A 15,771-nucleotide genomic window follows, 5' to 3' on the forward strand; every position below is an offset into this window, starting at 1 on the left:
TTGATCCATGTCTGCATGCGCGCACAGACACACACACACTTCACAGATAATCTTCTATGCCAGAAATCCATACAATTGCATTCCCTTGTTTTATAGTACATTAGTCTACTTGCACACCTCTTCAGATATATTTGAACAACATCATAAATTATTGTATGCAAATTTGCATACATTTACAACTACTGATAGATAAGATTTTTTTTCTTGTTTCAAATATATGCTTTTGAGAAAATAAAGGAGAGAGTCACCAAAAATGAAAATGTAATCTACTCTTCTCTCACTTTCAGGCACGCCAGACTCATTTTCTCAGCTCCTCACCTGTCCCTATTGCTCTCGTGGTTACAAGCGTTACACCTCACTGAAGGAGCACATTAAATACAGACACGAGAAGAGCGAGGACAACTTCAGCTGCTCTCTCTGCAGCTACACCTTTGCCTATCGAACACAGCTTGACAGACACATGACCGCGCACAAAGCTGGCCGAGAACGCCGAGAACAGGTATCTTATTCTGTAATGTTTGTAAGAATAAGAAGTTTTTGACATTTTGATTAACCGTGTTAAATGTAAAGTGATCAAAATGGTTTCTAGGGGCCAACTGGGGGAGAAAGGTTACAATTTTAGAATATTGTGTATTGACGTGAAAGGCAAATATTTAAAATCAGACTCAATGGTTGGATTTAACACATTAGTAATGCACAAGGCTTAAATCACTCATGCAATACCTACAGGAAAGTACTAAAAGCTGTAAATATAAATGTTGTCATTATATATATATATGATATAAAGGGCACATGGTTAAAAATCAAGCACACTTCTTATGAGATTTTACACTTACAGATAAATGACAGCAGTATTGTTCATCCGATTATAACACACTCTCTCTTACGTTTTTAGCGGCATGTTACTCAGTCAGGTGGAGGAGGGAATCGAAAGTTTAAATGCACTGAATGTGGCAAAGCCTTCAAGTACAAACACCACCTGAAAGAACACCTGCGCATCCACAGTGGTGAGGACTGCTTGAAATATGCTAGAGTAGTGTAGGTTGCAGTGTCTGGGTGTGTGCGTGTGTGTGTTTGCAAGCATGCATATGTGTGCAATTGTTCACTTTGTACAAATTTGTAGGGCAATTCAGCATTCAAGTACTTCAAAGTACTTACAGTACTTACTGTCAAAGGCTTCCTAAGAGAGTTTGTCCTTTAAACACTGCACACTGTTCTTATAGCCTTTACAGTTTGGAAAAAAAAAATACAAATCCTTTGTGTTTTAGTTTCTTTTGAGGACCACCGATGAAGTATTTAATTTACTTGAAGAGATTTACCATCCAGTCTTTTGATCATTACAGATCTGAAACACAATGTTTCCTCAGCAGTAAAAGCAATATGTGAATTGTCGTTTTCCTCATGTCTTTTTTGTGTGTGTTGTGTAGGAGAAAAGCCTTATGAGTGCTCCAACTGCAAGAAGCGTTTCTCTCATTCCGGCTCCTACAGTTCCCACATCAGCAGTAAGAAGTGCATTGGCCTCATCCCAGTAAACGGGCGGCCGCGAACTTCTCCCGCCACCGGGGCTGCTAAGACCCCGCAGTGCTCTTCCCCATCCCTGCCAACCTCTTCCCCCACAGCACGTGTCCAAGTCAGAGACAAACTGGACAATAGCAAACCCCTTCAGGAACAGCTTCCCTTGACACAGATCAAGTCTGAGCCACTGGACTACGAGTACAAGCCTGTGGTGGTGGCCCCATCCGCTAGATGCATAAATGGCATGTTCCAGGGTGGGGCGGCAGCCCCTCTTCAGGGTGCTGTACAGGCTGTTGTGCTCCCAACAGTGGGTCTGGTATCCCCAATCAGCATCAGTCTGGGGGACTTACAGAACGTGCTGAAGGTGGCAGTGGATGGGAACGTCATCAGGCAAGTGCTGGAAAGCACGCAAGCGAAGGGGCAGCAAGCAGGGACAGGAATCGTTGGAGCAGGAGGGGTAGGAATTGCCCAAGCATCCCAGCAAGTCATACAGGCCATTAGTCTTCCCATCTTAGATCAGGATGGCAGTGCTAAGATCTATATCAATTACAGTCTGGACCCTTCACAGGCCCAAGCACTCTTTCAAAGTCCAAAGGAGGAATCTTTGGGGTTGAACACAGAAGCCTGCAAGGCTCCAGAGGACCTGACGGTCAAGACAAATAGGGACAAAACCACCATCACTGTGGACAAGAAAAATGCTTTACACAATGACACCACACTTAAGCACTGTGGTAAAGATGGACATAGGGTAAACGGGAAAAATCTTGAGGGGAAAATAGACTTGGAGGAAGGACTGTGTCCAGGTCAGCCTCCCCTGAAGAACCTTCTCTCCTTGCTCAAGGCTTACTTTGCCTTAAACAACGAGCCCACCAAGGAGGAGCTGGCAAAGATATCAGAGTCTGTCAGTCTTCCAGCAGAGGTGGTGAAGAAGTGGTTTGAGAAGATGCAGTTGGGACAGATCTCTGTAGATCCCTCCTCACCCCTGGCTGAGGATGAGCAGACCACTCCTGGGGATTTGGATGGGACTAGAAGTCAATCACCCAGACCAGAGCCGGGTAAGCAAATTAACTCAGAGGAGCAAGGAGAGAGGGAATGCTGTAGCCCAGCTGAGGGCTTAGCAGCTGGGGAGAATGGGATCGAGAGTGTCCCTACATCCCCTTCACCATTAAACCTATCGGCCGACGGTCCTGTCCCAGCCAGGACTCTTGAGGAAGGCGAAGGACCTCTCGATCTGTCGCTTCCAAAATCTGCTGCTACAGCTGCTGGGGCTAGCGTTCATGTAAACACCGTTTACTCTGCTCAAGAGGAGCCACTGAATTTGACTTGCACAAAAAAGGAACTGCTCAGCAATGCAAGCACCAATGCTGCCAAATATGCCAGCCAACCAAGTGCCAATCCCATAAACATCGTGACCACTCAACTGCCCACCCTAGTGGCTATCACTGACCAGGGACAAGCGCAATGTCTTCGTGCACTTACAACCACTAAACAGACCATCCTGATCCCGCAGCTGACTTACAGTTACACCACTACATCCTCCAGCCCAGCAGGGAATGACACACCACAAAAGAACGTTATACACGTCAACGGCATCAAGGTGAGGGCCCCACACTTACTTCATGTTAGCATGAGTCCACAGCGTTAGCCTCAAATGAACATTTAAGTGTGTATATTTTAGCTGGGTATGTGCATACAAATCTACCCTGGTTGTATTATTTCAAATCACAGTGATCTGCTTTTTCTCACAATGTAGGAGGAGAAACAGGAAATGGGGTCAGAGGTCACCTCAACATTGGAAGAACAGACAGACTCAGACTCAGGGCCGACGAGGAAGAAGATGAAAAGGACGGAGAGTGGGCTCTACGCCTGTGACCTGTGTGACAAAATCTTCCAGAAGAGCAGCTCACTGCTCCGCCATAAATACGAACACACAGGTGGGATTCTCACACACAAGGGGAAAAAAGTAGGCATAAGGAAAGCAGTTTAGCCTGTTTTTAGATGTTCCTTCATATATAAATGACTGGGCATTCATAGAAATATGATTTGAAATGATATTGAAGGGGAACTTATTACAGAATACATTGTATTGCAGTAATTTTACCTATTACACCAGGAACAGAACTGAATTTCAAGTTCCAAACACTGTTAAATTACACGTGCTGGAGGGTGCGGTGACTTATTTTCCCTCATCCGCTGGCCAAATACATTACCTTCTCACACCGAACCCAGTCTGTTGCATCAGATCTCTGTTAGTAATTTACACTCCTCCTCCCTCTTTTGCTTTAAAAACATGAGAAGTTAGTGAAGCCAAGAGCCGGTCACCTCTCACTGTTAAGATATCTGGCCAAAAAGTGAGCAGCACTCACCCAAATGATATCACAGCGCCTTGAACCACAAATTGTGCAGTCTTTTCTCTCGCTCTTTTTTTTTTTTTTTTTTGTCTGAAGCCACAGTTTATAAACTTCCAGGCCTTGGTGGAACTGGCCTGTCTTGTGCACCACAGCTTGTTTTGATTCATTGTTTGGTCTTATTGTCCAGGCTACATAATATGTAATGCAATTCTTAATGACTTAAAGATCCAGGGTTGAACGCTGGGTGTGGGGGGGATTTTCTATTGCTGTGTGTAGAGATTACAAGAATGTTTTTTTTTTTTTTGTGGTTGGGACCCTTTATAAGTTGAGCTTATTTAAAGCATGCATATAATTTATGAAAATGAGTCAATTTAATATATCATACTGTGGCGTAATTGTGTCGATCAGCTGACATTTATTGTAAACAGTGGATGTGACATGATCACCTCTCACTGTTAAGATACCTGGCCAAAAAGTGAGCAGCACTCATCCAAATGACATCACAGCGCCTTGAACCACAAATTGTGCTGTCTTTTCTCTCTCTCTTATTTTTTGTCTGAAGCCACAGTTTATAAACTTCCAGGCCTTGGTGGAACTGGCCTGTCTTGTGCACCACAGCTTGTTTTGATTCATTGTTTGGTCTTATTGTCCAGGCTACATAATATGTAATGCAATTCTTAATGACTTAAAGATCCAGGGTTGAACGCTGGGTGTGGGGGGGATTTTCTATTGCTGTGTGTAGAGATTACAAGAATGTTTTTTTTTTTTTGTGGTTGGGACCCTTTATAAGTTGAGCTTATTTAAAGCATGCATATAATTTATGAAAATGAGTCAATTTAATATATCATACTGTGGCGTAATTGTGTCGATCAGCTGACATTTATTGTAAACAGTGGATGTGACATGATAACATTAAAGGTGCGTTCACATTAGCGCAGTTAGTGTTCTGTTGGTCACCACCATGATGAATTTGCATGACCAACTTCCACATGGGCAACTTTTTCACCCTCACCTGAAACTCCCATTTGCGCAGAGAAAAAAAAAGCTCAGAAATGATTGGATGTCTCTGTATATTCTGGTAATGAGATAAGTACTCAAAGATAAATACTAAAAAAGTCTAACTTCTTCTCTTGCAGGAAAGAGGCCTCATGAATGTGGGATCTGTAGCAAGGCCTTCAAACACAAGCACCACCTAATAGAACACCTGCGCCTGCACTCCGGAGAAAAACCGTACCAGTGTGACAAGTGCTTTTAACACCTTAAAGGTGCGTTCACATTAGCGCAGTTAGTGTTCTGTTGGTCACCACCATGATGAATTTGCATGACCAACTTCCACATGGGCAACTTTTTCACCCTCACCTGAAACTCCCATTTGCGCAGAGAAAAAAAAAGCTCAGAAATGATTGGATGTCTCTGTATATTCTGGTAATGAGATAAGTACTCAAAGATAAATACTAAAAAAGTCTAACTTCTTCTCTTGCAGGAAAGAGGCCTCATGAATGTGGGATCTGTAGCAAGGCCTTCAAACACAAGCACCACCTAATAGAACACCTGCGCCTGCACTCCGGAGAAAAACCGTACCAGTGTGACAAGTGCGGCAAACGCTTCTCCCACTCTGGCTCCTACTCGCAACACATGAACCACCGATACTCCTACTGTAAGAAAGAGGCTCAAGGCCAAGGGCTAGGCCAGGGAGTCGAGGAAGAGGACAATCCTGGTGACGAGCAGCCCCGGACGGGCAGCACAGCGACCTCGCCCCCTTCCCACCTGGATTCAGATGAGCGGGGGAGTAGTACCAGAGAGGATGAGAGCGAGGAGGATGACGAGATGGGCTCGGGGAGCTTAGTGGACGAGGATGAGATTCAGGTGGTCAAGATTGGAGAGGAGGGAGATGAAGACGACCAGGGAGCAGATGAAGACCAGGAAGGAGAGAGGATGGAAGGGGCGGAACAAGAAGATGGTGACGAGGAAGGTGAGAGTGAGGAAAATGACGGACAGACACTGAAAGTCATAGTAATGCAGGATGAATGTGAAGACGAAAACGGAGAGGTGGAGCGATCGGCGCAGGAGGTCATGGACACAGGATCTCTTGAACACATGAAGGACACAACAGAAAGAGAGAACCCAGCGGACGATAAGAAAGGGATTGAAAATGAAGAAAACTCAGCCACTATGAATGGAGACGTGAAGTGAAGAGAAGCCACAACCGTGTTTTTACGACCCTTATTCCTCACGACTGTTTTACAAAGTTACTAATTTGAAGGAACAAAAAGATGTTCTCTCTCCGCAGATGTTTCTCTCTCTTCCTGAGAACTGACTGTCGAGAATGAGATGAGGAAGAGAGCGTGACTGCTCTTACGCTGCATTTAAACCCACTACTGTGTATAAACCCCCAGGTGTGCCTGATAAATACGAAATAGTTACTTTTTCCACATAAAGACAATTTTCAGTGTTTGAGTATGGTTTGTATAAATGCAAAGTTTAATGAAAAACAAAAACAAGAAAATGACGCATTTACGAACTGAAAGCTGAACACGTTTTGGCTAATAGTTTTATTACTAAAACGCCTTGGGTCAATTTCTTTCATCAGTATTACTAATTTTTTGTCACTCTCCGTTTACCCTCAAAAACTGTACAGTTGGGAGAGAGAGATTTCTATACCTTTTTATTGCCAATGAACAAAACTCAGTATTTTCTTGCATTTGAAGGAAAAAAAAAAAAAAAAAGTATCCTGTGCACTACCATATTCCCAGTTTACCTATGGAACACCTATGTGGGCCTTGTGTTGTTTAATGTCTACCTTCCAGTATTAGCGCCCCAGACGTTATTTCCTAAGCCACGCTAGTGCTCGCTAGCACAACAGCTGTCTGTCGTCTCATTTCAAGAAGGACTGTGAGCCTTAAATGCTAAAAGATTGATGTGGTTATGGTGGGAGGGCTTTAATGAATCCCAAAAAGCCATGACATCAAAAAAAACCTTAGTAATCCCAGACAGCTGGTTTTAGACAGTCTTCATCATGTTCCAGGTGATCGCCGACAGTCCCTTCCCCAACCATCATCCACTCTTATGCAAAAACATGCATGTTGGAAGTGCCATTGAACAGTGCTGTGCCGTTGCTGTGATGCCACCGCTGAGCAGCACACTCGCGTGGGGCTCATGCTGTCTTTGATTTTGGTAGCAAAATTTTGGACCCCTGCACCTGAACCACTAGTCCTGACTAAAGGACAAGACTGCCTCTTTTTTTTTTTTTGGATCAATCCAGTAAGGACTACACTGCATCAAGAATTCAGGAAAGACGATCAATGAGCAAAAGAGAAAAAATAAACTTTTTTCAGCCTTGAAGCATTTTTCCCGTTTGGTGCACTTGTTTCCCTTGTTATCTTTAGCTGCACGACACTTTTTCTTCAGGTAACAAATGTAGGCAGATATGATCAATGAAGCGTTCACTTTTAGTGTTTTTCATTTCTTTTCGTCAGTCTTTTTACCTGTCAGTATTAATTTTGTCTTGTTTGTAATGAAGTTTTTTTTGTTGTTTGTTTGTTTCAGTGAACATTGTGTAAGGGTTTTATTTTTTCAGTAAAGGCAGTATTACCCCTCCCATCCCTCATCAGTGTAACTTCACATTTTTAGTTTTAGAGACCTTTTATATTTATGTGTCTTATTTTTGTATTTTCTTTAAGGTTATTTATTACACAATGTAGTGTACAATACTGTAGTTTGTATTAATACAATAATATATTTTAGTATGAAGAATAATTTCAAAGATAAATGAAATCAAAGCTGGGGAAGGAGCTCTTGCATTTCAAAGTGTTTTAAAACAGAAAAAGTTATTTTCAAATTTTCAAAATGCAAAAAAAAAAAATCCCCTAAAGTATATAAGAACTGTTAGCTTTTACATGTCACTTTCATGTTATTGTCGCTTACCCCACTATACTTTTGAAGCTACTGAAAACTAATTATATGATATACACTCATGAGTCCTTGCTGTTGTATCAAAAGATTGTCCTTCACCATGAAACTGTGCTGCCCTTTTAATGAAGCCAAAACATCAATGTGTTTTTTATTATTATTTTTGGTTGTGCCAATTTGTAACTCTCTTTGTCTACATCAAGGCAACAAAGTCTTTTATATGTCCCGGTTTTAACCTTTTTAGTGTTAGCCTTTTGTTTGATTGTTTTTTTTTTTAAATGACTCCCCATCTCACAATAAAATACTTCAAGAATTCAACATTTACAGCTTTTCTAGAATATTTCCATTACATGATTATTTTTTACAAGACCTATAAGCATACATTTCATAAGATGAGATTTTTATGAATGGTCACATTGTGATGGAAATACAGAGGCATTCACTGTGAATACAATCCTTCAGCACCAACCAAACCCATTGATTAGGATCAGGTTGCCATGTGGCATTTTGGATGGAGCGCATGAATTATTGATGCAACTAAACATAAATCTATGATATGACTGAAGTCTGAAAATTATGTGATGCATGATTAACCCTCTGCTGTATGCATAATAGACTCACTGTGTTTGTATGTCAAACTTAATTATAAAAAATTAATTTAACTATAAAAATAATTAAAATAATTTCGTTAAAGCAGAAGGCAGAATATTCTTGAGCTCTGTGGCACCTGGATGTTTCGGTTTTAATGCAATTTTAGAAGCACACTTCACTTCTGCAAAGGTCTTCTGAACGCCTATCAAACTGGACATTTAAAATCAGAGTATCTTTCTCATGACCCTTGTGCCATGTCAACTTAGCACTGAACAATCCGGAAAGCACACCCAAGGCTGGAAATGTGTGCACAGAATGAAACGAGAGCCCTGTTTCCAGTGGTAGCTGAAAGTTGATGGACAACAGCACCGAAACAAGCCAAGAGTGGAAGCAGGGAACAGAACATCCCCTGGGAAATTTAGTGGATGGCACAATCAAATACAAATAGCCTACATCTGTGCTCAAAATATAACCCTTTACTTAAAAATCATGGTAATTTAGCCAAGTGCTGGATTCCACCTCATTATAGTCACTGAGATTTTCCCCATCAATATTTTTTTACTTGGATTGGATTGGTGTAGGCACGAGGAGTATTAATGCTGCATTCACAAAGTCACTGAGATTTTCCCCATCAATATTTTTTTACTTGGATTGGATTGTTTCAGCACACTTGATTAATAAACAGTTTTATAGGTGGAATAAGCACAGCAGAAGTTCACATTAAGAGTCATCATTCGATGAATGCTTCTGGTGGTTATTGCATATCATGTAGAACAAAATTAAATCGCTTGCTTTTCTCTGCATTCCCTCAATAGGCAGAATGGATTATGGAAGTATATAAGCCATTTTATTATGATCCGATATTGTCCTAAGGTCTAATGTGAAGTCAAATTTGCCAAAAAGTCCAATCCCAAATTTTAAACTGTGATAAGTATCAAAGCACCATTTGCACAATGGATACTGAAAATGCAGCTCACAAAGACTTAGAAAAAGAATGAAAATAAATAATAAATGTATGCATTTATTAATTTGTTTCATAAAACTTACCAATAAATAAATAAACCCAAAGGGAGGGGCCGTGTACAGAGACTTTGCAAAGTACTAAAAAGATCCTTTTGGGCTCTTTGACCAATAAGCAGTAATCCACAGCCCCTAAAAACACTCAGCAACTGCTTAGCAACGCTCTAAAGTTGAAATGCTATAAAAGTCTTCCATACCTTGATAAGAAGAGTGGCTTTTCCCATCTTGACATCACATGTAGTGTTTCATGAGGTTAGACAGTGACTTCAGTGCAGTTTGGCTGGATAAATATCCAGCTGATTTTTTTTCTCTCTCTCGGACAGTGGAGTGACAAACATTTGAAAGTCATTTTAAAAAGCTGCTCAAACATCAGCAGAGTTTCTTCTTCAAACTCTTTTGATCTCAGCATGATTTAACCACACTCCTCAGCTATAAGACCAAACCTGACCACAAGTTTCTGATGTTTATATAAGGCAGTGCCCCTCCATTTACTCTCTAATGAGCTTCTAATCATTTGCACCTGTGCAACAGTGCACCTGATTTTCATCTTAGGCATTCGCTCCATGTGGAAATTGCATTTCTGTTTATTTAAATAGTACAAATGACTGCAAAACCTTACTCAACCTTACCTGATCCTTCTATTTGATTCGGATCCAGCTGAGAATACATCAGTGAGACAAATAACAAATATCCATTACAGTAACATGCTGATGTTGCTGATATATATATATACAGTATTTGTAATACCATCTTCCTTTGGAGACTGTACGAGAAGACAAACAAAATCACTGCTGTAACATGATCTCACTAAACATATCTGAAGAAACTGAGCATAACGTTAGCAAAAGGATATATCATCTCCATATCAGCTTTTTGCCTCAATTTGCAAATTTGATCAGCCGCTTCACTGCAAAAATAAATAAATACATAAATTAATAATAAAATAATTTTCTTAATTAGTATTTGTCTAAATTATATTTGTCTAAGTATTTGTATTTGTCTATATATATAATATACTAACTATATTAATATACTATCTATATTATTTACTAACTGCTTGTTTTCTTTTAAAAAAAACGAACAATCGCTTCTATAATCTTTTTGTATTCTATCTATTTGTTATCTTTTTATTTATTATACAATTAACAAAAGCAAAAAAGGCCTCTAACACTAGCTTGCTCTATTCTTTTTCTATTCTATCTGTTTTCTTTTTATTTATTATATGATTTAAAAAAAAACTTGCTACGTGTACAGCGTTAAGCTAACTGAGATTTGTTATAGCACTTGCATATCATTGCTCTTTTGTTGATTTTGACTGCTTCCATTGTCCTCATTTGTAAGTCTCTTTGATTAATATATAATTTAATATTATTTAATATTATTTATAAAAACGAAAATGTGGAAATGCTTGAAAAAAAGCAAATTTTTATATTAATTATTATATTAATTTATTTATTCAGATATTTTGAATCACTATTTATGGGGGAAAAATTTGTTCAGGTCAAAATTTTGGCTCCAAATCCATTATATATTTTTTTACTTTATGAATAAATAAAAAACTTTATTCAAACTACAAGTAGAAGTAAAAGTATAGTTTTGTGGAAAATGTTTTTCAAAATCTATGAAAACAGCACAAATACTTTCCACTTTCATTTTAAACTAGATTTTAGATTTTTTTTTATCATCTTGGACATCTTTGTTGGTCATTTACAAACAGATCTTATGAATGAATGATGCATTTATATTGCGCTTTATTGTGTATTTTTGTACACCCTAAGCGCTTTACAATCATGCGAGGGGGTCTCTCCTCAACACCACCATTTTGATTTTAAAATGAAAAACAGCACGAGACACCTTGGTTACTGTGTTCGCTGAACATATTCTCAGGTGAAATGAAGATACTGAAGAAGATGTCGTCTCTTCTCTGTAGCACAGATGACTTTTGGTGATGATGTCAAAGACATGCTCTAGCACATAATGATTTAATTAGAATCCCCCACTGAAAGAGTAGCATGCAGTCAGTGCTTTTAAATAACAAATGTGAGCGTAAACCAGATTCAAGAGGTGAGCTGTTGTCTTACACACACACACACACACACAATGAAACACACTTTAAGCCAGATGGCTCAGGGTACAAAAATCAATTAGATCTCCACCTCAGGAGCAGAGGGAATTCATCCCGGCCGACCCCAGCAGCCCCTCCTCAGGCCTGAGTACAGGAGGACTGAGGCTCCCCTTCTGCCTCATCACCTCAGCTCTAATCTACTTCTCTCCGCTGCATAGGCTACACACTAACTTCATTAGACGAGCGGGGGGAGGAGGGAGAGGTAGAAATAGGGCACGGTGAATATCTTGAACTGCATGAATCACCAGAGCTCCTCTAAACAAAACTGAACTGCGAGAGCATACTTGAGAGAGGAAGAGAGAAGAAGAGAGAGCTGTAAGGAACATCAAAATGGATTTATTTTTGCATTGGCAACTCTTGCCAGCTCTGCTTTGGAGGAGAGGAGCAGAAAAGGAGGGAAGGGAACGTGTAGGTGGATTCTGGGAGAAGGATAATGTGCAATAAAAAGAAATAAGCTGACAGCAAGAACTAAGTCTGTGGAAGAGCTCAAACAGGATCTTCATTACACCCTAGTGTTCACGTTACAACATTACAACAGGATGAATTCATGGCCGCTGTGTTTGTTTGACAAAAACTTATGAAGCTTAAGGAACAATCAGGCTAATAGTGTACATAGTGTAATAGTGTAAGTATTAGGATGAGCTAAGATAGAGGTTTAATTAGTCTGGTGTTAAAGGGATTGTTTACCCATACGTTTCATCAACTCTGATTTAGTTCCATATTAGCCTACTTTTATTTGACACAAAATCATACATTTTTAATGTCTTACATATTCTTGGCCAATAAATTACATTGAATAGGACACAAATTCACTATGAAGGTGGTTCGTGTGATTTGTTTGCTATAAGTCTTCTAAAGTCAGATAGCTTTGTGTGACGATCAGACATTCTTTTCTCCTGCAGTGAGCTAAAAAACCCCTGCAATTCATGAAGTTTAACAAATCAGTCCGATTCGTCTTTCGTGAAGACAGGGTGGATGTGAAGATCGTCAGTTCCTCCATCGCATGGCTTCACAACACTTGGAATACACTTTCTGATACTTTTATTTTCAGAGTCATTTCAGAAATTGTAACAACCCCGGTCAGTCCCCATTCGCTTTCGATTTCAAAAGGACAATCTTTAAAAATGTTGTATTTGTGTTTCACGGAAGGTTATTTATTTATATATTTTTTCCCACATTCAAACTTCAAAAGAACATTGTAGGCTAGCATTTGTGAAAATATACGTCCTTACAGACAGTTATTAAAAATAAATTTACTACAACAGAAAAACAACAAAAATTATAGAAAAAAGTATAAATATAAATACATATACATACATATATATACTGTATATATATATATATATATATATAAAATGTAAAAACATTGTGGTTTATATTAATATATTTATGTATGCATTTATTTTATTTATACTGTGTATGGCAACATTTACACTTTCTTTTTTTTATTACACTTCAAAATGAATATTTTATAATAATATTATGACATCTAACTAAAATATATACACATACAAATGTATTTTATTTACAAATAAAATAAAAAGTAAACATACACCTGAATATTGAAGTACAAATTACATAAAAAAAATGAAAGTGTAACTTCACAGCTCATTTATTATTTACGAATAAATAAGCCTATTGTTCTGCGTTACGCAACAATGCAAAAACCCTGTCTTTCCTATAGGAATCACAATGCAATTTGTTTTTCACATTAAAATGTAAAAACATTGTGGTTTTGTTTAAAGGGTTAGTTAGTTGTTCCAGTTTCTTTCTTATGTTGTACACAAAAGAAAATATTTTGAAGAATGTGGGTAGCCAAACAGTTGCTGGTAGCCACTGACTTCCACAGTATGGATTTTTAAAAAAAAAATGTTATAGATAGATAGATTTTTTTCATAGTAAGTCAACTGTTTGGTTACCAACATTCTTCAAATATCTTCTTTTGTGTTCAGCAGAAGAAACTGGTTTGAAACAACATGAGGGTAAGTAAATGACAAAATTTTCATTTTTTGGTGATATCTTTTTTTTTTTTAAACAGCATGAAGGTGATTAAATAACTGCATGCATTTGAGACAGGACTGTCTTGAATAAACACTGTCACGTCCCCTTAAATGTCCTGTTTAAGGATAAAAATTCCAAAGGGAAATGCTGCATGTATTTGTAGGCAACAACCTAATTGATGTTTAACATTACAGGCCTGTATCTCTGGAGCTGCTGTGTTATCTTCTCAGAAAAGCTGCACTGTAAAGAGGCTGCTGCACCTCAGATCATAAATCATCAAGAGCAAGGTGTGAAGAGTGTGTATGTGTGTGTGTTCTTGTTAGGGTAAGTGTGTGAGGTAAACTCTCAGGAGCAGCAGTCATAACACCAATGCGAACACCCCTCATTTATCACATGCACACACACGCTCGCGCATCAAGCCTATGATTTCATAGACCTTAATTAAAAAGCACACAGCACTATTTATAAGTGTGATCGTCACTTAGTAGCACTAATAAGGACGTTAGTTGAAGAAACACATATTATTAAGCCTTAGGAGTAGCGGGGGCTCTGTTAGTAGGCACACATGCTAATAAGCTGCTGCCGGGGTCTAACACTACTCCACGGGCCTGAACAGGATTAATCAGCCTGTAAAAGAGACCCACCACACGGCTTCCTGCAAGGACACCAAGGCTAAATCAGCAGTTGGAGACAAACTAATTAACGGGTAGAGAGAGACCGAATCACTAGAGACTAGTGAAGAGGGCATTGCTTTTAAATTACTGTCAGTCTTATTCACAAGCCTGGCTTTAAAGGGTTTCACTGTCTTTACTCAGGGTGTGTTTGAGCTGATGTTTAAAGCTGTAGTGCTCTTTGCTTCTTTGAGATAGACATCTCTGTCCTATTAAAAATTTTGTGAATATAGAAATATGAGTAATTTGACAAAATATGTGTCATTTGTAAAATCACACACACTCTCAGAAAAACGGTATAAAACTGTCACTGGGGCAGTACCCTTTCAAAAGGTACAAACATGTAGACGCTATAAGCACTAATATGTACTTTTAAAATATTAATGTGCTTTTGAAGTACTAATATGTAACTTTATGGAACTAATATGTACCATTTAGGAGTAAATAAGGTACAAAGATAGAAAAAGCTACACTCTTAGAAAAAAAGGTACAAAAGCTGTCCCTGGGGTGGTACTGTTGAAAAAGGTACACCTTTTGTACCTTATTTACCCCTAAAGAATGTATATTAGAACCTTAAAAGTACATATCAGTACAAAAATGGTACATTCTTGTAAAAAGTTGTCAAAAGGTACCTTTTTTTTTTTTCAAAAATGATCTTCAACAACAAAAAGTTGATGCCAACTTGTGCTGCTGTGAAAATGTTTCTAAATGCATCAGAAAACGTATTTTATAATTAAAATAAATAACGATATAAATACCTTTAAAATAATATTTGAAATTTTTTATTTGTTCAGTAGAATGTTTTTTTTAGCAAATATGCACATTTACATGTGAACAAAATAAAAAAACATGTGGAAATAAAACCTAGCATTTTGTTGTTTTCTTATTACTTTGTTATCTAACATTTATTAAAATACTTTTTAATAGTTGTGCATTAACCCTTTTATGCTCTTTCCAATGTTAAAGTAATAAACTCAAATCTCTTTTTATGATTTTGTTTAGTAAACCGTTGATCCTTGTTATTTGCAGGAAAATCAGTGTTACATTTTCTAAGAGGCACTGTGACTTTTACATTTGAGATTAAAAGACTTAAAAAATAACAGTTTTGTTACTTTTAAGGCATCATTTCCCAAAGCAATCATTTATCTATGGATGGCACAGTGCATATGTGAACACTGAAATATTATTTCTTAGTGGTAGACAGAATTTTTTAAATCTTGCAAAAAAGGAACTTCTTGTCTGGCACTCTGGAAGAGGTGCCCATTTTGTATAATGACCCATATTTTCATATTGGCACACACACACACACTCTATAAAACTCTAGGCAGGGTTCTTCAGGTGTTCTCTGCTGCAGAATTTACAAGCTCTTAATGCTGGGTCAGATGATGGAGTACGGATAAACCAATCAGGCTTCAGCCAGGATGAGTAAATGGGCATGCAGAGGGGCCCATTATCTGTCAGGCTCGTATGATACAGCAGCTCCATATTTACGGCCTACTTAATGGGGTTGATTGTATTAGTGCACGAGACGAAGGAACGGCCCTATTGCAGACACAGTATTTCCAGCTTTGTGCAATTACCTTATGTA

The 15,771-nt window shown here is 38.5% G+C and overlaps 1 protein-coding gene across 1 annotated transcript in view; it reads left to right on the forward strand.

Annotated features, from left to right (window-relative positions):
• Window positions 1-6,367, forward strand: part of LOC107582755 (zinc finger E-box-binding homeobox 1-like) — a 74,381-nt gene extending 68,014 nt beyond the window's left edge. The window contains exons 5-8 of the mRNA XM_016268739.1: window positions 896-1,007; window positions 1,428-3,112; window positions 3,269-3,449; window positions 5,350-6,367. Of these exons, the coding sequence (XP_016124225.1) occupies window positions 896-1,007; window positions 1,428-3,112; window positions 3,269-3,449; window positions 5,350-6,059 (2,688 nt within the window). The 3' untranslated portion in view covers window positions 6,060-6,367. The remainder of the gene's footprint in view (window positions 1-895; window positions 1,008-1,427; window positions 3,113-3,268; window positions 3,450-5,349) is intronic.
• The last annotated feature ends 9,404 nt before the right edge of the window (window positions 6,368-15,771 follow it).

This window comes from Sinocyclocheilus grahami, unplaced genomic scaffold (genome assembly GCF_001515645.1).
Source record: "Sinocyclocheilus grahami isolate Dianchi unplaced genomic scaffold, SAMN03320097.WGS_v1.1 scaffold47.1, whole genome shotgun sequence".
Lineage (NCBI taxonomy): Eukaryota > Metazoa > Chordata > Actinopteri > Cypriniformes > Cyprinidae > Sinocyclocheilus > Sinocyclocheilus grahami.